At 38.3% G+C, this 21296-nt stretch overlaps 2 protein-coding genes across 7 annotated transcripts in view; one reads left to right on the forward strand and one right to left on the reverse strand.

The window, feature by feature from the left end:
• PLA2G10 (phospholipase A2 group X) overlaps nucleotides 1-11622 on the forward strand; it is a 29136-nt gene extending 17514 nt beyond the window's left edge. For 3 of the 4 annotated variants that reach the window (XM_057407901.1, XM_057407902.1, XM_057407899.1), the window contains 3 exons: nucleotides 6333-6512; nucleotides 8806-8912; nucleotides 11429-11622. In XM_057407901.1, the coding sequence (XP_057263884.1) occupies nucleotides 6333-6512; nucleotides 8806-8912; nucleotides 11429-11574 (433 nt within the window). In that variant the 3' untranslated portion in view covers nucleotides 11575-11622. The remainder of the gene's footprint in view (nucleotides 1-6332; nucleotides 6513-8805; nucleotides 8913-11428) is intronic. The other variant, XM_057407903.1, reaches the window with a different exon arrangement.
• On the reverse strand, nucleotides 1776-20114 carry BFAR (bifunctional apoptosis regulator). 3 transcript variants are annotated; one of them, XM_057407898.1, is made up of 9 exons: nucleotides 19952-20114; nucleotides 19439-19519; nucleotides 18175-18505; nucleotides 17128-17329; nucleotides 16669-16838; nucleotides 15823-15967; nucleotides 15405-15575; nucleotides 14661-14863; nucleotides 1776-1874 (listed from the first exon to the last, which is right to left on the reverse strand). In XM_057407898.1, exons 3-9 carry the CDS (start codon nucleotides 18438-18440, stop codon nucleotides 1820-1822), a joined length of 1212 nt encoding a protein of 403 aa, XP_057263881.1. In that variant the 5' UTR covers nucleotides 18441-18505; nucleotides 19439-19519; nucleotides 19952-20114; the 3' UTR covers nucleotides 1776-1819. The 3 variants fall into 3 exon arrangements, with proteins under 3 accessions (XP_057263881.1, XP_057263879.1, XP_057263880.1); XM_057407896.1 differs by lacking the exon at nucleotides 1776-1874 and adding an exon at nucleotides 12624-13787; XM_057407897.1 differs by lacking the exons at nucleotides 1776-1874; nucleotides 19439-19519 and adding an exon at nucleotides 12624-13787.
• Between the last annotated feature and the right edge of the window lie 1182 nt (nucleotides 20115-21296).

A 21296-nucleotide genomic window follows, 5' to 3' on the forward strand; every position in this document is an offset into this window, starting at 1 on the left:
TGCGGGATGCGTTAGCCCTTCTCCCGGCGCTCAGTACCCGGAGGGATGGGGCTTGGCTGCATCTGGTGGGGGAAGAAGGAGGAGAGGAAAGAGCGTTAGGAGACATGACCGTGGCAGATGAACACCTCCACGAGCTGGAAAACAGTTGTTTGAAAGACTGTCGCTTGGGCGCAGCCTGGGTGTAACTCACCCGAACGGGAAACGAGGTGCTGGCAGAGAGCTGCAGGCTGGAGCAGTGCTGACAGCCCGTCCTGTCCCAGCCTGCATGTGGAAGGCAGGAGCTCTGCTGGAGGGTCTCGCACTACTTTTGTAAAGTTCATCAGTAATGTGCAATGGTGTTAAAAAGTGCGGTATTTGGAACCATACTGCAGGTTGCACGTGTAATAATCATCTTTCTACAAAGCAAATACATCTACCCACACTCTTCTTGTGGGATTAGAGAGCTACCTCCAAGCACTTCAGTTACGAAGCAGTTCAAAAGCCAAGAACTGCTCAAACTGTGATCACCGGCAGAACCATAACTGGGTTATTCTGAAAGAGTGAGTCAGTCTTCATGAATAAGTTATGATGTGAGGATGTAATTAGAGGACCCCTGCCTCAGACCTGAGTACAGCAACTACTCACTTAGCAAGTATTTAATTAATTTTTTTGTCTTTTATGTCCTATGTATTAAGCAGTATTAAAGGCCAGTTGTAATAATTTACAATTCATTTCCTCATAGGTTTTCTGAGGTATTCATCAGTGTATCTGAATGTACTTAATTCTTTCACACTTCTGTGAAACTATGTTATCATCCCTCTTTTTCACATAGGTAGGTGGGCTGACACAAAAAAGCATCCACTAATTTTAAGTTCCCATGGTGACATGTTAGAACCTGATTTTATCTACAACTACTTACAATTAATGTAGAACTTTAACTCCTCAAAGCCTGGCTCTCAGAGTGTTGCAGCAGGTTGGTACTCTAACCCCAGGATATGCAGCAGGCATGAGCATACGATTAGTAAACATGTACAGGCATTGTTTTAAAGTGATTAAACCTCATGCTGAGTCTTTGTGACAGCTGTAAGGATAAAATCCAGTTTTCCAGAACAGCATTCAGCTGCCTTAATTCAGAGATTCTCTTTCGTCTTCCTGCACATTTTTACACATACCTGCACAACTTGCAGAAGCAAGGACAAGAGCCTTGCTTCATTCTTATAACAGATTCTGTGCCAGAATGAAGCAGGGTTGGGATGAGGAAGGGGGGTAAGGCAATCACATGATTAAAGGCCATAAGGTAAAGTGCTTGCATAATGGGGCCAACTTAAGACCCTACCAAGCTCACTGCCCCAGTTCTATTGCCTGACCTCAGCATGCCCCTGTTATTCCCTCTGCGTATTGATCATCCTCCAGATCTCATCCTTTGCACGGCACAAACCTCAGAAAGAACATGAAGGAAAGCAAGGAAATACTGTTTCACTGCTTCTGCCAGCCTGGAGTAATCATTACAGAGAGCCTGGCTGCTTTGGTCTGATAGCTCTGAGTCAGGCATCCCAGTCACCCATTCCATAGGCAGCGAGGAGGATGGGAAATGCAGTTTACCTGTTTCTTGGTGCTTGGTCCACAGTATCAAAACAGGCAAATTTATCATTTTGAAAAATTTACATGTGACCCCAGGCTATGGAGATAGCACAGCAGCAGTCTGGGCAACAAGACAAGGTGAACAAGGTGTCATGATGGCTTAAGTAACAAGAGTAAAAAACATAAGCAAAACCAAAAAACATTTCAGTAACTCACACAGTTCAATGGGTTCCACTTCTGGCAAGATCTTGGAGATGCATCAGAAAGTCTGCTTAGTCCCAGGCTCCGAGTTCTGAACTACTGGAGCACTATGACTGTACAAAGAAAATATCACTATAGTAAATACTACACATATTTAACATCAGAAAACATTTCTGTAGCCCCAGTCTTTGAAAGAATATATTAAAATTTCTTTTAAAACCCACAAAACATAAATTGTATTAGATACTAATGACTAATGTAGTATGTATCATAAATATGCAAAGCTGTGCATCTCAATAAAAAACGTAATTACATCTCTGCCAAAATAATTATTATGTTTGCATTGTGCCCATTGCAAGGAGTAAAATCTTATGGGAAATGGGACCTTTCACAAAAAATGAATGCACTTCTAAACATTTTTTCCCCTCTATGCATCTGGAAATATAAGATTTTTAAATACTATTGTAAGCTATTCGGAAAAGTAGGAAAAAAGGAGAGGAGGAAGGCAGAGTGGAAAACAACTTGCAAAGACATAATAAGGTCTTTGAACTCTCTAGAGCTTATACAGGCAACAAACCAAGACACAGGTCAAGCCCTCCAAACATGGCAGGGTTCCAACAGGGATGACAGTTTTGAAATCAAGCACGACACAAGCATAATATGATCACTTACCATTCCTTTCTCTCCGTCTGTCTTTAGTGTTTCCTTAATTTCAGTCTTCAGGAAGCCACCTCAAGGCTTTTGATCTCTCTGACTTAGCCACTACAATCACAAAGACACCTGCATAGATTTGTTTGTTGGTTTGGTTTTTCTATCTGCTACTCTATGGTACCTAAAGCAGCCTTAGGATCCATATAGCTTTGGTTTCCCTTCAACCTTTACTTTTAAAGCAGCTACCTCACATCCAATTAAACCTGAGTTTGCTGATGGGCTGATCTCTTGGGGTTTTTTATTCTCCCAAATATCCGTCTTGAACATTTTCTTTCAAGAATTAGAACAGCTGAAACTTTAACAAAGTTCCAATTCCTATTCTGCAATAAACACTGGAATTAAATATTACAATATTAAAAGCCATAACAAGACCAGACTCAAACTGTCTAATGCTAAATTATTTTTGTACACTTAGATGTATTTACATTCTGTGACCTCTAGTTATAAAAACAATGTGGGCTTAATTTATTTTTATACACATTACAAAGCAATGAAATTTAAATAAACACAATCTGGTTCCCTCCCTTTTTCCCCACCCACAACACTGTGTTTGAAGAGCTGCACATACTCTGCAATCTGACAAAACAAAAGACCAGACCAGACACAGAGGGAGGACACTACACTTTCAGGAATGTATAATCAAACCTAGAGGAATATTCTTGTCCAGAGGAGGGCCACAAGGATGCTAAGGGGCCTGAAGCCCCTTTCATATGAAGACAGGCGGAGAAAGCTGGGGCTGTTCAGTCTGGAGAACAGAAGACTCTGTGGAGACCTCATAGCAGCCTTCCAGTATTTGAAGTGGGCCTATAAGGATGTTGGGGATGGACCCTTCATCAGGACTGTAGTGACAGGGTAAGAGGTAATGGGTTCAAACTTTGGGGAAGTTCAGGTTAGGTGTAAGAAAGAAGTTCTTTACTGTGAGGGTGGTGAGGCATTGGAACAGGTTGCCCAAAGAAGTGGTAAATGCTCCATCCCTGGCAGAGTTCAAGACCAGGTTGGACACAGCCTTGGGAAACATGGGCTAGTATGAGGTGTCCCTGCCCATGGCAGGGAGGTTGGAACTGGATGATCTTAAGGTCCTTTCCAACCGAAACCATTCTGTTATTCTATGAAACGCGAAGTCTTCATAAAACCGAACAAAGCCACATAGGAGATTTCAAAAACATACCTTAATCATGAAACACCTGGAAACAGGCAGAATGTCACTTCACTCTCTGGGTATATTCCACAGAAGTTCTGATCAACTACTTTGGAAATGTTACAATGTTGCCAGTATACTAACACTACCATCATCATACTGATACTCTTATTGACAGTTCTGCAAATTATAGAATGGTCTTTCATTGCTTCTAATAACCTCAGGTTACAAGACACTTCTCCTTCAGTCATATTCAGAGTATCTACAGCACAATACAGTCTTGCTTTGTTGTGCACATCCAGATGCTGTAACACAAACTCCAAGGATAAAAAGTTCATGTCATTTTCTGTAAGTTACAAGACAATTTTTAAAGATTTCCACTTGAGCTCCTCAGGGAGCAGACAGTTCATCACTTCTACTTTACACTGATATAAATCAAGGGAGTGGCAGTTGTCCAGTGTTAGCAAACAGTTCTCTGATGAAACCAGGAGTATGACTTGGAAATTCTTGTTTTCCTCTTCCAGTCGCGTAGCTCCCCTGCACCATCCTTCCCCAGTTACCACAACTGAGGCATAATGTAAAACTTCTTCACTTTCTTCAGGGATTTCTTCAGTATCACATATGTCTTGCAGAGCAAGCCCAGCTCTGCCTGTCAACCATTAATATGGTTCCTTCAGCCACTACTGACTAGCTACGAGAGTCTAGCCAAATATTCCTAAACGTTTAAGAGTATAAGCAGTTGTTACTCATAATGCTGCAGCCTTACTGCAGTGTTTTTTTTCAGATGGGACTTTACTGAACCTGTACTGACAGTGAAGATAACACATTTAATGCTACTGTAAAGATAAGAGTCTGGTTATACTCAAATGGATGCTTCTGCTACCCAGAGCTGAAACACATACTGAGAACTACCCTGGACTGGGAAATCCTCAATCATGTGTCAGTTCCACAACATGACTGTTATTCTGACATCTAGAACTACAGGTTCTAAAGAGTCCACTCACTACGCCTTCCATTCCCCTTGGGAAAGCATCAAGAGAATCATCAGAAAACCTGGAATGGGAACCATGACATAATAAATACTATTCACTATCTCAGCAAGGAGGTTTTAGTGCCAGCAAAACAGTTTTTAAGTGAAACTGCAAGTGACTACATAACCAAGGAAGCTTTTTTAACTCCTTAAGATGTGACTGCTTTTAATCAATGGGCCAAAAACGCATGTGCAAGTTAAACCACTTTTGTTTCAACATCTTCTCCCTACATCACCTGCCCACAAAGCAAGACGGAACAGGATCTGGGAGTCACCTCCAGTCAGAAAAGTAATAAATACTGTCTTAGGAAGCATAGCTATTTTCATAAGTAAGGATTACCTACATTCTTTCTAAAGCCTTTTTTACCATTCTCACAGAAAAACAAATTTTATTTCTTAATGAGGTGATTTCATGAGGTGTTTAAATCCCTTTGTTTCATGAAATTACAAGTGCTGGAGATCACCACGTATTTAAAGTTACTAAACTGTGCTGGAAACAGTGTTTTTCTGTCAGATTTTCTATTAACTGATTATATAGTTAATTATAGAATCTATTATAAAAGTCTAATAGTCTATTATAATAGATGACATGATTATACAGATTATATACAAACTGTATAATCATATAGTTATTCTGTAGGAAAAGAACTGTCAAAGCCTTCAATGACAAAGTCTAAATGTTTTTTCTGCTCTCTCTTACACAGACATTACCAGTTATTAAATGTTAATGTCCTTCCCAATCTGTATCCAGTACCGAGAGCTAAGATTTATAAACTGTTCCTCTCGTATCAAATCATTAGTTTAATCTGTAAGAGAACTCTAATCAGCAGCCTTGATTAACCCCCTCATTTGTTGAGTGCTCATCCAACTTCTTAAAAAATGATGCGAATACCTTGGTGCCTGAACTACAAGGAAATGCTGCCTGTTACCATGAAGGGTCTTTGATGCATTATCTCAATCTGAAGGATGACACAATGTCCTAAAAAACGTCATCTGGTGTCTCAGTATTTATCTGCTGCTCTGGACCTACTTTAATACTGACACAGAATAGTTAAAATTCCTAAATACAGTCTTGTTCCAGAGAAAGAACAATGAGAATCCCTTAAACAACAATTAAATGCAAACACAATGAAATAATAAAAAAGGTAACCCTTCTTCTAATACAAAAAATATAAATATAAAAAACGCAACCCTGGAAATAACTTCAAGCACCCACTCATTTCCTTGCTCTGCAACCTGCCCCACCACCCCTGTCAGTTATTTGGCTTTGTCTATAAATGACAAAAACCAGAACCCCATCAGAGAGGACATATTTGTTCAAATGTAAAGCATTACATTTTAGAAAATGGGCAAAGTTGCATGTTGTGACAAGGAGAAAATACCACAATGCTTAGGGCATCTAATTGTAGCAGATTAGTGGACCTAGAACCACAGAACACATGCTAGCCCTTGCCAGATTTAAGACTGGAAATGACTTAAGTCTGCCGTTGTATGCTGTGCTGATGGGAAGAAACCACTGCAGCTATTCAGAATGCTGTGAAGTGTTCTGCTCACTCTAGGTGGGGGTAAAAAGGGACTGGGTCAAGCAGTGCGATGCCAAGCATCAACAAGAACACGGTATTAAGTATGGACATTCATTATCAAAGTTCAATTTTGTATCTGCAGGTTTGATTCGATAAAAAAATAAAAGAGGTTTTCTTCCACAGTTTATAAAGGCACTCTTGGGGAAGCCCGTTTTAGAAATCGAAGAGGAATACTTGAATTAGCTGGAGCCATTAGATGTACTACAGGTCGATCTCCTTTTGCCTACTTACGCTACGGATGCTACTGTGGTCTGGGAGGAAGAGGATGGCCCAAAGACAGAGTAGACTGGTAAGAGTTAACTATTTACCTGAGTAATTAAGTGATGAATGTATGCAGATGGCAGAGTAAAAGGACTACAGTATGAATTAGGCCTACTTAACACCAGTGAGGGAATTGAGTTTAAACTCATCTCAGACTACCAAGAAACTGAGGCAGTAAAATTATGTTCCTGTAGATCTGTGTGAGACCTACTTGCCTTTAACTCAAACTCTCATTGCATTAATACTGGATTCACAGTACAACTGAGGTTCTTTGCTTTTGCTGCTTCGCCAAAGCTGAAGAACTAAAGTCTAATTGTAGAAGCTTTAAATGTCAAGCATTCAAGCTATCTCTTTAGGGTAGAATATAAGGACAGTTCAAATCAGATTTTTTTTTTTTTAATAAGCATTCTAGTTGGAATTAGACCTAAAACTTCTAGAATCTTACCCTACATATTTCAAATTTCTGGATGTGCAATCTGTTATTTTAAAGACAACTTAGGAGAATGTAGTTGCTACTTTAAAGACTGGGAACACACATTAAAAGAACAGACTATTATTACTTCTATTCATCTGTAGCACTAAAGATAATGATGGAGAATCTGCAGTTTGCTGATCTTTCACTGTAGGCCATTTTTCCACATTGTAGTAAATCCCACAGCAACAATAAGCTGCTTCTTCACAAAACATGGTTAGCTATTTGTGGTCTGGGTTTTAACAGCTACAGAATGTTAAGAACAAGCCAGAAGTCAGTGTTCTTAGTCTATCTACTGCATTTGACTAGAATCAAGAATTGAATGTAGACACAAACTTTCTTACCAAGTCTGACTTCTTAAAAGTTTTGATATACATCGTGAGCTGTTTACATTTAGAATGCATGAAAACAAGTTAAGAAATACAGAAATACTTAATCTGAAGTAAAAACATCACTAATGGAATTATTCCAGTCATAGCTATTGCATTTTAGATTTTTGCCTGCCACTTACAAGAACTCCTTTGAAATGGGGACAATCATATACTGCTTTCATAAGCTAAAATATAAAATCCTTAAGCATCTGTTTTTATTTTAAATGCTTAAAAGAGGACTAAAGTAATTCTAAAAATTGTTGTAAACACATGAAGATAGTCTGCACACTAGCAAAAACCTGGGTTATTTACCCCAGTACTGCTACAAAGACTCATTAGATTCATTTTTTTTATTTCTATGGATGAAATGGAACTATGCTACTTCACAAGCATGGGCTTTTCCATTGTTACGTACCACAGGATCTTTAAATGGCAATTCACGTGGAATTACCCAGTAATTATTTAATAAGCGTAGGACAGAATAGTAGTTCAAATGAGATCTCACAGCATTAACTTTTCTATTGCAGACACAAATTCCTCAATCTAAACACCACCTAAACAACATGTGCCTACTGTAGTAGACCAGGAGGAAAACAAATGAGCGAACATGAAGTGTTTGCAGATACACCTTGGTGTTCTTCCACCAAGTCAAAGAAGAAACAGTATGGTTACTTTGCAGCAAGACCTTACAAGCTATCTAATTTCAGGTCTTTGTTACCTCCCCTACTTGGTATACTGGGATTCCAATGAAGAACAGTTTTTTTCTAAGCTTTAAAATACACCGTTAATGCTTTTCTGTGACAGAAAGTCTATGAATGAATTCATTGTCCCAGTTGTAACAAGAACAATTTTTGAAACCAGCATTTTGGGCATTTTTTCCAAATTCTTTGATGATACTAAGCAAACAGTTTTAGTTCTGACATGGCATTAAACAGCACCTATGCTTATTCCTTACTGAACACTTCATCTGCTTTCAGCTTTTCTGCCACCAAGGACTTTCCTATATGACAACATTTATGATGCTACAGCCCAACAAATCTTGTCCCCTTCCTGTAACTAACTGTTACAATAGCATTGATAACTGCCAGAAAAATACATCATCTGGCAGACTATCCTGGTTTTTCATCTTTTCTTGGAAAGGGCTAGGAGAGAGTTACACTCACATAAAAATTTACTGTGTTTAAATGGAGAATGCTTCAAAGATTCCTTGTACTTTCATCTATAAGGAAGTTCAACTAGACTAATGCATATCAGGCATTATCGTCAATTACATGAAAGAGCAGTAATTTTTCCAGGTGATCTATTAAACAATTACCCTGTTCTGCTTCCTGGGCAGGTAACTGGTTGTACATTCACATATGTTGACTGTTTTATCATTTCACAGCCTGTAGAAACATGCTGATGATAAACACCCAGATTACATGGACAAAAAATAACCACAGTTTGAATTAAGGCAAACCCACTTCTATCACTCTCAGGTGCTGCTTTAACCATGACTGCTGCTACGGCAAGGCAGAACAAGCAGGTTGTCACCCCAAGATAGAAAGTTACCACTGGGAATGTGAAGACAATACTGCTGTGTGTGGTGAGTGAACAGTTCTAGCTGGGGGGTTTGTGTGATTTGGGTTATTTTGGGGGAGGGGTGGGGGAGAAGCAGAGAAGTAGCTTTGTTTATCCTTTTTTACTTCTCCCATTTGTCTCATTGATTTAATAGAAAAACATTTTTTTTTAATTAACTGTAAAATTTTTATTTCACCTTCCTTCCTTTCACAACTTTTTTTACTCTCTGCCTCCAGGAAGCACAGCTATGCCAACCAGTTTAATGCAGTTTCCTCTTCTAATCCCCACCTACTGACATACATAAAGCAAGCAAAATTCTTATCTACAAGCTTTTATTACCCTTGCATGACACACTACCAGAAACCCTCTCTTTTACACATATTGAGGAACCCATGTTTGGCTAGTCTCTGCAGGTCAAAACCAAAAGCACACAGCTACAAACAGGAAATTACAACTGTTTAAAAGGATCCTTTTTATACTTAGAAGGTATTTCACACCATTTTAAGTCTACCATGAACAAGTCTTTGACATACTTACCACTGATCAGTTGCACAGCCACTGCTAGTGGCTACAACTGATGAATGAATTCACAATTACAACTTCCAATTTCAAACAGGTAACAAAATATTTGATGGCTATGTTTATTTATGGAACAAGCCATAACATGTTAATTTGAAGCGATTTATATAATTAGCATACAAGTTGCAACAGATGGTTGACCACATCCTGATATTGTTCAATTGCTCGGAAATATGAATGTAATATACTGGCCATGCTGTAAGTATGAAAGGACAAAGAGACCTCAAAGAAACAAACAAAAATGTGTTTAAAAGGAAAAGCAGCATTTCTTTTATATTAATTGTTCATAATTCCCAGGGTTCTAGCAAATATTTCCCAACACACTTCAAAAGCTTTTTGAACTGTAACTTCTCACAAGCCCCCAAATTTGCAGGTTTTTTTCTTCCTGTTGTTAGGTTTTGGGATTTGTTTGGGTTTTTTTGTCAAGTCAGGTGCTAGGTCAGTTACCTTGCATGCTACTACCTGGAATGCAAATCAGCTTGAGAACTGGTTATTATGTGCTCCACAAAAATACAGCCCCTCACATAAACCTGTTTACAGTGAGTCTGAGTTTCTGACTACCATAGTTTAAAGGCAACACAGTAGGCTCTTCACAGAAGACTCAAAACCCTCTAATTTCATAACTCAATTTAGAATTTGCCTGACCTGACATAAAATTAAAGGTTTTGACACTATTTTATTTCCTCCCTTCCATTCAATCTTTACATTTACTTTTACTTTGCCCAGGTGCCTACCTCAAGCAGAATCTCTACTAGCCAGTTTCCTCCTCTACTGCATAAGTACTACATGTCTTCTCTCTCAAACTACCTAATTAACTGTCAGGTTACAGTCCTCCTGTATCTGGCTGTAAAGCTTCGGCTCCTGTTCCAGTCTAGAAGCTGACAATATTTTAAAATACTGGCAAAGACAGTAGGGCATACCATGGAGAAGATTAACTTTCAAGCAGTAACAAGAGAACGAATAATTTTTCTCAGTTACAGTTTGTTGGTTTTTTTTAATTTAGTCATGTTGTTTGTGCTTCTTAGGCTATTGAGTACTTCTTAGGGTAGCCAGTTGCAGCTTCAACATATATACATTAAGAACTTCCACAGCAGACTTCGAGTTCATTCACAAAACTGACAATTTGTTCTGCTCCTAGATAAATCTTAAGGAGAGATTTAGCTAAGCTTTTAAAATGTTAACTACTCAGACAAAATATAATAAAGGATTCTTCAGTTTACAGACAGTTGCATAGAGAAAATGCACACATTTCTGGGTTGGCACAATAAAACCAAAATATATTGCTGTAGGAGAAAATGTTCATGCCAAGAAGAAACGTTCATGCCAAGAAATCTGTTAAGTTACAACACTAAAATTATAAAACAAATATCGCCAGACATGGATATTATCGTTCTTAAAACACACTTTATCTTACTACTGAATGCCTTAACAGAAAGAGTTGGGCAATTTTAAACAGGGAATATCTTTGCATCCTTTATTTCACATATATAATTCAAATGTGACATCGTTTAGTAGATTAAAGTGTATGCGAAATGGAAAATACCTTCCAAACTCCAGTTCCACTGGAGCAACAGGGTGATCGGGGAGGGTCACATACCACTTTCTAAAAAGGAATCAACTATCAGAGTTCCTTCATTGAAGAACATGAGAAGGGTATTTAAGTCTTTATCCAATTATTATTGTATTTTCACCTGCCAAGACAGTTCCAGTGATTATCAATCATCGCTAAACTAAACCATGCTTGTATATTCTCTGCTGCTGAGATGTTCTAGCATGGAGCTCTACCTAAAGAGCACGAAAGAACTGTAAGACTTGCTAAAGCTTGCTGCAGTTCCTATTGCACCTGAAATATAAGAACTATTTATATGGCAAATATGGAACATGAGGTAGCAATTCTTGGTATTCCATTTGGTATTTTTAATTACCTGAGACTAACAATAAACTTACTGTGTTTTCTTTCAGAATCACTAGAAGACAAATGTCAAAAAATGGCATGTGAATGTGACCGTGAAGCTGCCAAATGTTTTTCTAAAGCTCCCTATCATACAAAACACCTTTTATGGCCAGACTTTATGTGTGGTGAGATTCAGCCTTTGTGTAGGTATTAGATATATGACATCAGTCTTCATGAAATAAACTCTGTATTTAAATCTAAATTACTATTTTTTTGAGTCACAGTACTGACGACAGATGATTTTCCCCCCTTCTTGATCCTCCTTCTGCCACCTCAGCCTCTCCACTCTAGAATGGCAAAAGTAAACATGTATCCTCTAATTTACCTTCTACATTGCACAGACTAAAAGGAAGGTCATCAGTTCTGTGTAAGTTCTTACTGACTACATAGAAATTTGAGTTTTTTGAGTAACTGACTTTAAATTAATTCTGTTTATATTCAGATTCAGAGATTTTTCAGACTCATATCATTCACTGTAAACTCCACTGGCTGTAAGATAAAAATCAAACTTTTGTACTAACATTTACCTAAACGTTTGTTAACTTTGAACTGACCATTAAGAAAGGCATGAAGTGACAGCGTCAGCATGAAGACCCCTCTCAACTATATTAAATACTTATTATAACGCCTAAGTGAACTTGTGTCTCATTTACCTTCATCTTACATGAATTAAAAACCCTAATTCTTTTTTTCTAGTATTTACTTTTTAAATACAATTTTCTAAGAAGTTCATTTCATGTGGTTCCAGCTTCTTACTCTATGTGCACCTCAAGTATCCTGTGAGCACAGAGAGAAGTTCTACAATTTCATTAAAAACTTCAAAGCCAGGTTTAAAAGTGCAAATACAACCCATCACCAAGACAGATGAACGCAAAAAGCAGCAGTGACTGGGATCAGCTGCCTTCTCTGTATTTGAACAGCATGACTTTGTTAAGTTCAGAAGCATATATACCTCATAAGGCTGTACAGAGGTTTCAGCTAGTGTCACTTTGTAGTTTTTCTCTTATGAAATCAGTAACATGAATTGATGAATAATACACTTTTTCATAACTGCTCATTTTAACTGTTCAAGAAGCAGGAGTGTTTTATGTCTACTTTCACCCACCTCAACTTAAACATGCAGGACTACACAAATTTGCACAAGTCATAGCTAATGACAAGTACATCAATATAAATAAAACCAGAACACGTCTTTAGGAAGGATGAAGATTTCAGAAGAGATCTTTAATCTTTAAAAATATTCATATGCAAATTTAAAATTCATATTAATGATACAGATGAGGAAAAAAAACCCAAACACAACAAAACCAACCAATCAAAAAAAGCAAACCAATGGAGAATGCAAGGGAACAAAGCTCTTAAAAAAAAAAAAAAAAAATCTAACTTTTGCTTCAGTCAAAAAGCATACACTAACAAATGGCAATTCTGATTACACAAAATAAACTTTCCAGTCAGTATTTGCTCACAGATCTAGATACACACATTATACTACAGCAAGATGTGTCGTCACTTTCCCAAACTAATTCTTTTTTAAGAGATAACCCTGAATTTAAGGATTAACAACAGACTTCAAGAGGAGAGCATTAAAGAAACTACTGATGAAGTCTAACCGATCTGGATCACCACATATTCCAGAGAACAAGAAAACTCAAGCAGCTTTTGCCTTCAACAGCAGGAATTTTAGAATTCCCTGCTGTGAGACTGCGTATTTGACAGTCACATCTTTACACAGAAAGCTGAAAACACTGAAGTACTTTCAGTATCAAGCCTATCCAGGAAGAGCCTTCCTTTGGCGTACTGAAGTAGAGGAACACACAGTAGCTCTTCAGAAAACTCTCATTTTAAGGCAAGCTTGAAAATAACTGGAATGCTCAAGATGAAATAGGCAAGATTGATCTGATGTAAAATAGAGTGACATGACTGTTTTAAGTTTTATATGGCTAAATCAGGAATGCAATTATTTTTCCCCCATAGAAGATTACTATTGGATAATAAAGCCCATCCTCTGATTTGGAATCAGCTAGTTTAAAAGTAACTTATTTTAGGGATTTTTTTTCTGTACGTTTAAATTAACATAGTCTACCACTTTCACTGCCACATATATAAAGAAGAAGAGCAAAGTTTATTTTAAGTCCATTTTTACAAGCTAAACAGCTCAAATGTTCCAATAGCAGTCACTGCACTTAAGTCTCATGACGCCTTACTTCTTTAACCAGCTGATCAATGTTTGTAATTGGGTTAAAGTACAAGGCCCAGTAAAACAAACAATTGCAGACAAATTGAGGAATGAAAGGCCAAAAAATGGCAACAAAAAGACCCTGGGTTAAGGCTTTCCAGAAATGTCTCCACATTCTGTGAGGAACAGTCCTGTGAAAAAGGAAAGGGAGAGGCTTAGAGGAACTTTTCATTTTGCTTTTACCCATTCTAAGAAAAGCTAGAATGTGCTATAGCTGCAAGTTATTTAGCCCTTGCTCGGGAACCCGTAAAACAGTATTTTGCACTCCAGAAAAAGCTTTCTTAAAATACAGTAATACTAGATTTTGTATGAGGAAGCATTAAATCAATTTATTCAGACCACAAAGCACAGCAAGTTAGAGCGGTTGATCCCAGATTATTTCCATGCATCCCGCTTTTGAACATGCTCTGCCCCCTAGCTGCTGGCACAGAAGGTGAAAACGCAGTATACAACAAAACAAGATTTTCCTTTGCCAGCTCTAAAAAACTGTAACAGCAATTATGAAGTAACATTAACAGCTTGAATTAAAGCAGTAACTGAAAACAGCAATTCTGGTCACCTATCAGAAATAATATCAGTGTAATAAACTTAGTCATGATTCTGAGGACTCATCTTTTAATAACTATACTGTACGCATTTAACGACAAAATTCATATATACTTAGTTCTCAGCTGACAGATAATACCAGTGACCATAAAAGGCAATTCTCAAGGTAAGAGTTAATATTTACCCAATGGTTAAGAACATGCTTATTACCATTACTGTATTTGCTACATCTGATAACTAAAACCAGCTATAAGAAGCCCTTTCAAGTATTCAAAGAAGTATAGTCAAGAGTGAATACTAGTGTATGTGTGGATTCAGACTCACATGTTCTTATTAACCTCAGAGTTGTGGTTAGACACTGTCATTTCAGTGGGTAACTGTCAAATTGCAAGACTGTTGCTTTCTATTTATCAGGCCACGTACTTCCTACCCTCGTAAACAAGCTCAGTAAGACTTACTTCAATTCTCTTCTTGACCAGAGCCTCCAAAAGGAGAATAACTCCAGAACAGAGAGCAACATGGCATTTACAATTATAAATCTTGATGTCCAGTAGTGCACGTCTAGCCAATCCCAAGCAAATTCGGCTATCAACTGGTATGGCAGAAATAAATACTTTACAATGAATTCTCTCCACTGTTTCCAGGAAGGATCTTGAGGGTCCTGTAAATTAAGATAAAAAGACTATTAATCAATTTCATAGTAAACAGATATAATACTGACTTATCTCCACTACAGTTTTGTTGAGAAAACTGTTTTTTCATACATTGAAAGCAGTAATTTCAATGTATGAAATCCTTTCTGGTAGATAATACTATAACCCTGTAATTTTCACTAGATAAAACACTACAGACAGCCAGACTTTACAATGCCATTTACTAAAATACAGATATTTTGAGTGAGCAGCCTTTCTACAGTCATGTGAACCACAAAAAAAACCCAACAAAACAAAACAAAAAAAAACAAAATCAGTTTCATAGATTTAAAGTCTTAAGAGCCTTACATCAGTCTTACTAAAGGTAATGGTCACAACACTGGTGATCACATACAATAAAATCAAGGAATCATTTACATTCTTTATTTTTTCTTTAAAATTGTATTGTACAGAGAAGAAATGGTGCATAACTATATCGTGTTTTTATGCTGCTATGTTAAAATGCTTATAACTAAAGCAAGTGGTATATTTAATGTTTTGAACACTTACTATTAGTTTTATGACAGTATCTTCATACACATCTTCTTGTGTGGGGCAAATTGTGTGGATAAAAGGTAGGAAAGCTTCTGTGTAATCAAACAAATACAGGTATAACATACTGAGTCTTGGAGAACTCTTCAGTGCATACAGAAGAAAAAGGGACTTTCCTGGATTTACTGCCTGAAAGATATCAAATTATTGTTTCAAATAATGAAAAGACAAAATGAAAGGGATGTGCCAGTTCTTAAGATTTTTCTGACAATCATTGTTCAAAGGATCATTTTTCAAATACAAAATTCAGTAAACTGAGCTGTTTTCACAAGGATAATTCTACTACCTTAACATTCCTTCTGGCTTTAACAGGATTTTCATTTAAAGATATTTTTAAAATACTTAACATACATGACAGGCTTTAGATAAGATTTACCTTATATTCCCAAAGGTTCTGTGGTGGTTTAACACCTAAAGCTTTCACACGTTCCAGTTCTGCCATAATAGCTTTCCTGTGGTTACTGCTCTCTATACTGTAAGGCTCTTTTGTGAAATCCTCCTCTGTCAGTGTTAGGAGGAGTCTACAAAAGCAGAATTCAGAAGGTAAACAGCGACTCTTCACCAAAAAGATACAACTACAAATTAGCCATTACATACTGAAACAGTAAGTGACTGATAGAAGTCATCACCTTTTGAATTACAGAACCATAGAATGGTCTGGGTTGGAAGGGACTTTAAAGATGGTCATTACGCTCTATATCAAGTGTCCTAAACCAACTGCATCTCAGAGCCTGTGTTTTAGATACCCCTCATGTTTTTTCTTGCCTGCTTTCAACATGCAAAATTACCAGCTTGTTGGCTGGCTACTGAACACAATTCTTCAGTACTTCACACATTGAATCAGGTCTCCTGAAATCAAACCCAGAGCTCTTCAGTGGAATGCAACAAAGCATATAAAATTTGCATATTTTCACAAGAAAGAAAAGGTGGAGGGGTGGATAATATATTAGAATTCTACTTTCAGTACCACTAAAATCTGCATTGTCAGCATTTAAAGTAGTTTGTACAAAATTTTCAGTTACCTTGCTTAGCACCTACTACAAAAGTTTTCAACTACAAGTGTTAAAACTTGCCTGGAATTTTACTCTTGAAACATCAACAGAATATTCCCTCAATCTATAGAGCAAAGTATGGTCATTTCATAGTGTACCATCCCTAACAAAAGCTCTCCAGTAGTCCTATCAAATAAATGATAGGTGTTTTTCACAGTCAGGCCTCTTACCTTCCATTCACTTTCTCCAGTAGGAATCTTTCCTTATAATGTGAAGTCCATGGGCCCAGCTGCTCTAGCCAAATTATCACTTCCTTAGCAGTCCATTTAGCAACAGGCTTGTGGACAAGATAATCTTCTTCAAACTCTCTGCTGCTCCAGTGATACCCAAGTAGAACTACCTATAGGCAGATTAAAAAATAAATAAATAGAGAGATATCCTTTACCTACAAAGCAAATATACAAATAATACAAATAAACAAGCATTGAGTGGCTTGACATGTCGAATCCTCTGTTTGATGGACCCTAGAATATTCAGGTTATTCAGACAACCCTGAATGCTACCTTATTTACTCTGTTCAGCTGAAGCCTGTTCTGTGCTGATGATGTTTTGTATGTGCATGTAATTTAAGTATACCAGATTGCATGCTTAATGAAGTAAATATGGAAAACCAACCAGATGAAACTTACTGCTACACAAGTTAAAGCTGTCAGAACGCCTGAGAAAAAACCTCCTCCTTGAGGATTAATTCTTCCTGTGTTCCGAACTGTAGGCATCTGGTCATTCCCATATTTTTGGAAGGTTGCTAAGCTGCGTGCTACATCACTGTTTTGTAGAATATCTTCTTTTCTTTGTTCAATGGCATCAGAAAATAGCTTTTCAATAACATCCCTAATGGGAAAAATATTTGTCACTGTACTATAACCACTGAGACTTAATATTCAGAAAAGGGACATATTTGGTGGGTTTTGTTTTCCAGCCTCTACTTGAGACTGTCAACTTTGAAAGCAAGAAAACATTAATTATTAATACTTAGCAGACTTGAATCAATTATTTCCAAACAAGATTTTTTTTAGCTTCTAAAGATAAAGGAAATGAAAATATAGCATTGAAAAAATTCCTTCTTTCTTACATAAACTAGGACTCTGTGTGGCACTGGCAGGCTTTGTTTATTCAAAAATGCTAAGTAAAAGACAACATAAAATCCTACCATCAATTGTACAATCTATTTACTAAAATATTACTAACCTAAGAGAAAGTATTACTAACACAAAAACTTGTGGGTAATTCATGACAGCAAATTGGTATTTCTAGCTTTGTTCTGCAGTCAGATCACATTTCTTCCCATAGATAATTCCTATTACAGAAGTAAATATACAATTATCAAAGATCACTCTAACTTAGAATTATTAGGAAACAACCAGCTATATATAAAAGATGCAAATGTCTCAATACCAAATAAGAATCCCTTCTCTCCATCACCCCAAAAAACCCAGGATAAAGTAAAAAAAACAAACCCAGAGCCCCAGACACAGCCAACCAAACCACCCCTTAGTTCCATGCAGAAAAGTGTGCCTGAACAGATCAGTACAGGTGCAGAACATGAGAAACTTCAGGATTTAAACATCCCTGTGACAGTCTGGATTACCAATAAACTATGAAAATGTGCAGCAAACTCAAGAAAGCAGACGAGTTCTGAGGGTTTTAGAAATCCAGAAATGGCACAGTACACTCACCTAAAGAGGATGTTGACTTTGGGGAATCCTTCCCATTTTTCTCTGCATTCAGGACATTCATTCTTCTTGGAAGACACCCACCACAAAGCTAGGCAATGTCTGCAGAAACTGTGCCCACAGTTCAGGGTGGTGGGATTGACCATAATGTCGTAACAGCAGTGGCAAAGGAACTCACTCACTGATACCCGCCGACTGCCCTCAGGAGCAGCATGTGTTTCAACCTCTGCCCTCTCTGTTTCACCTTGCAAAGTCTCATCTTCTTCCATCTTCTTTTATGCCTTGTGCAAACAGAAAGCTCTCTTAGATCTTCAAAGCAGGTAAGGAATTACTTCTGCCAAGCAACAAGATAAACCTTCTCAAGAAAGATGAGAATTGCAAGCAGTATAATTTATCGTCATTCTTTTGTCACTCTGATGGTTTTAAATAACTAACTTAGCTCTCCCAAAAATAAAACATGACCTTCCCTTTTCATCAACATATTCATTGCAAGCTACAATCAAAATCCAATTCTACATGTAAACAGCAGGGCTCAAATCTCCCTGTATTTCCTGTGTTACAGGACACATGAAAGTGAAACAAAAAACTATGATTCAGATGACTTTTGACAGTTATTTTTAAGCAAAGTTTTAGTAAAAGACACTAATCAAAAGAAATATCATTAAAAAATACCATCAGAGAATAAAAAAAAAACGAAATACCAGTATACGTAATTTACTTCATCACTATTCTTTCCAAGCACATGGAATAAAACATTACTAACAAAGGTCAATGCTGGACATCGCTGAGCAATGTTAAAAAAAATACAGAAAAAAAAACCCCGATCACAAAGTCATACATTACAGCATTACAAGGGATTGATCTGCTTGCATCTCAAGGACTGGACTTTGTATCACTTTACCGGTAATTACTCTTTGCTCGTATTACAGAAAATGTACAAGTTAGAAGAGTTTTAAGATTGTTCTAAGCTTACCAAACTATTAAACCTACTTGCCTGACGTTCCTATTATATTCTCTGAGATTGCTAAACCTAGTTTCTTAAGAAAAACTCTGATCCAGATCATGTACTCGTAAGTCACGGTATGTTAGAAGCTATCAAAAACTACAATTTTCTCTTCTGGCACTACCAAATCAAAATATTTACACACTCCACCACGTGGCTTCTGCTTAGTACTAAGTTATCATCTTTCCACCCAGATCAAGCACAGAGAGATAAATATGCAAACTGGTAACGAATAAACAAAAAATACAGTACAGAAACACAAACCGATAGCGCAACCAGGATCCCTAGACTGCTGAGTCAGTCTTTCCCCAGTAAGGCAAGGATTGCTGGCTTTCCAAGACAAACCTGAAGCATCAGTTAAAAGAGCAAAACTCCCCAAAACCCCCAACGTCTGGCACCCAAAACATTCTTCTGGTTTTCCTGGAAGAAAGAAGCAAAGGAATTTCTGAAGGTGAAAAAGTTATTTCACCAGTCTTGCACCAAATTAGGTAAGAGTCAGAAGGCTCACCGGTCCCTGTCCTGCCTCTCTAGCCTCAGCCCTCTCCCTCCAAAGCTCCCATGTTTCGGGCCTGCACCGGTCTCTTCCTGCCCCCTAGACCAAACCGGGTCCACGGCAGAGGCGTCACCAGCCCACCCCTACCCCCCAAGCGCCGCGGCTCGGGCAACCCCAGGCCACAAGCGGGAGCGGAGGCTCCGCGCGCCCAGTCCGGCCTCAGCCCCACCGCCCGCAGCGAAGGCGCGGCGCCGCACCGTGCCCTGCCCAACCGCCCGACTCACCCGCTGGCGACCAGGGCCCGCACACAAGGGAAGGGCCGCGCTGCTGCGCCCAGCCCCCACCGCCCCTCCGCTGGGGAGGGTCGCACAGCTCCCGCGACTCGTCCCAGCACCCCGCGAGAAGCCGCGGCGGGCATCGTCCCTCCGGACGTATATGTCTTCCTGCGCCCTGCCCGCCCCGGGCTGCGGAGGGAAATTGCACAGGCCCGTGGGAGGCTGCGGAAGGAGCGGGGCTGTTGGGGCGGCGGCATTATTTAACGCCGCGGTCTGCCCTTGTGCCGTGCGGCGGCACCAGGCTGATCGACGCGGTCCGTGTCGGTTTTACCTGCAAGCACCGTGTTTCAAAGCTTTTCAAATCACCGGACTGGAACACTACTGTATACGCATTTTTCTTAATACGCTCACTTCCACATGCGCGAGTGCATACGTCTGCTGAATGTATGCCTACGCACCCAGGTGACCTTCCTTCACAGCAACTTTGTTCAGCTTTTGTTCTACAAGTTAAGGTCTCATCTCAAAAGTAAATGAGACTTTCAGATGCTAGCTTGGCTGCAGTGCTACACACTCAATTTTTACCACATGGACGTGTATCTATATATACACTTATCCATAATTATTTATTATTGGTCTGTTCCCTTACTGCATTTATTTTTTACAAGAGCCCAAAGAAAATGGAGTGATTAAGTAGAGATGCATTTTTTCCCACTGTGCAACATTTTCTGAAATTTTATGTTTTGACACAAGCTGACAGTCCAGTTCCATTTCAATTATCAAACCCAAATAATTGTTTAATTATTCCAGCCTATTTCAATAAATAAACCAGTAGTCTCTCATTGTTTCCTCTCCCATATTATCCAGATTTCTCCAGAATACGATTAGTGCGGTAACCACACAAACTATAGTTTGTAAATCATAAGTGTAGTTACAGTTTGCAAATCTTCAGTGCAGCTGCTTTAATATATACATGGAAGGGAACCAAGCAGGTACTTTAATTTGGAAAAAAAAATCATTTTCTGAAACTAAATGAAAGCGAAGATGTATGCCTTCCGAAACACTTCCCAACATAAAGACTTGCAAGCAGAAAACTAATTAAGGAACATTACACAACAATAGGGATTTTAGGCTTCAGCTGATTTACTGCAAAAGAGAAAAACCTCTGCTACTGCTTTAACCTCTTACTTAGCACCATTTAATCATACAGATGATATGCTGGAAAAGCCTGTAGAATAAATTGCTTATACTTTAAAGGGACAAAAAACTACATCTTGAAGAACCTTGAGCAGCTTTCTCTTCTCAGTCCTGCTTAATTCTGTATATTCTATTCTATATAGAAATTACCTCCAAATTA

This window comes from Pezoporus wallicus, unplaced genomic scaffold (assembly GCF_028554395.1).
Source record: "Pezoporus wallicus isolate ANWC-B61680 ecotype Strahan unplaced genomic scaffold, APGP_CSIRO_Pwel_v1 contig_4012, whole genome shotgun sequence".
Taxonomy (NCBI): Eukaryota; Metazoa; Chordata; class Aves; order Psittaciformes; family Psittacidae; genus Pezoporus; species Pezoporus wallicus.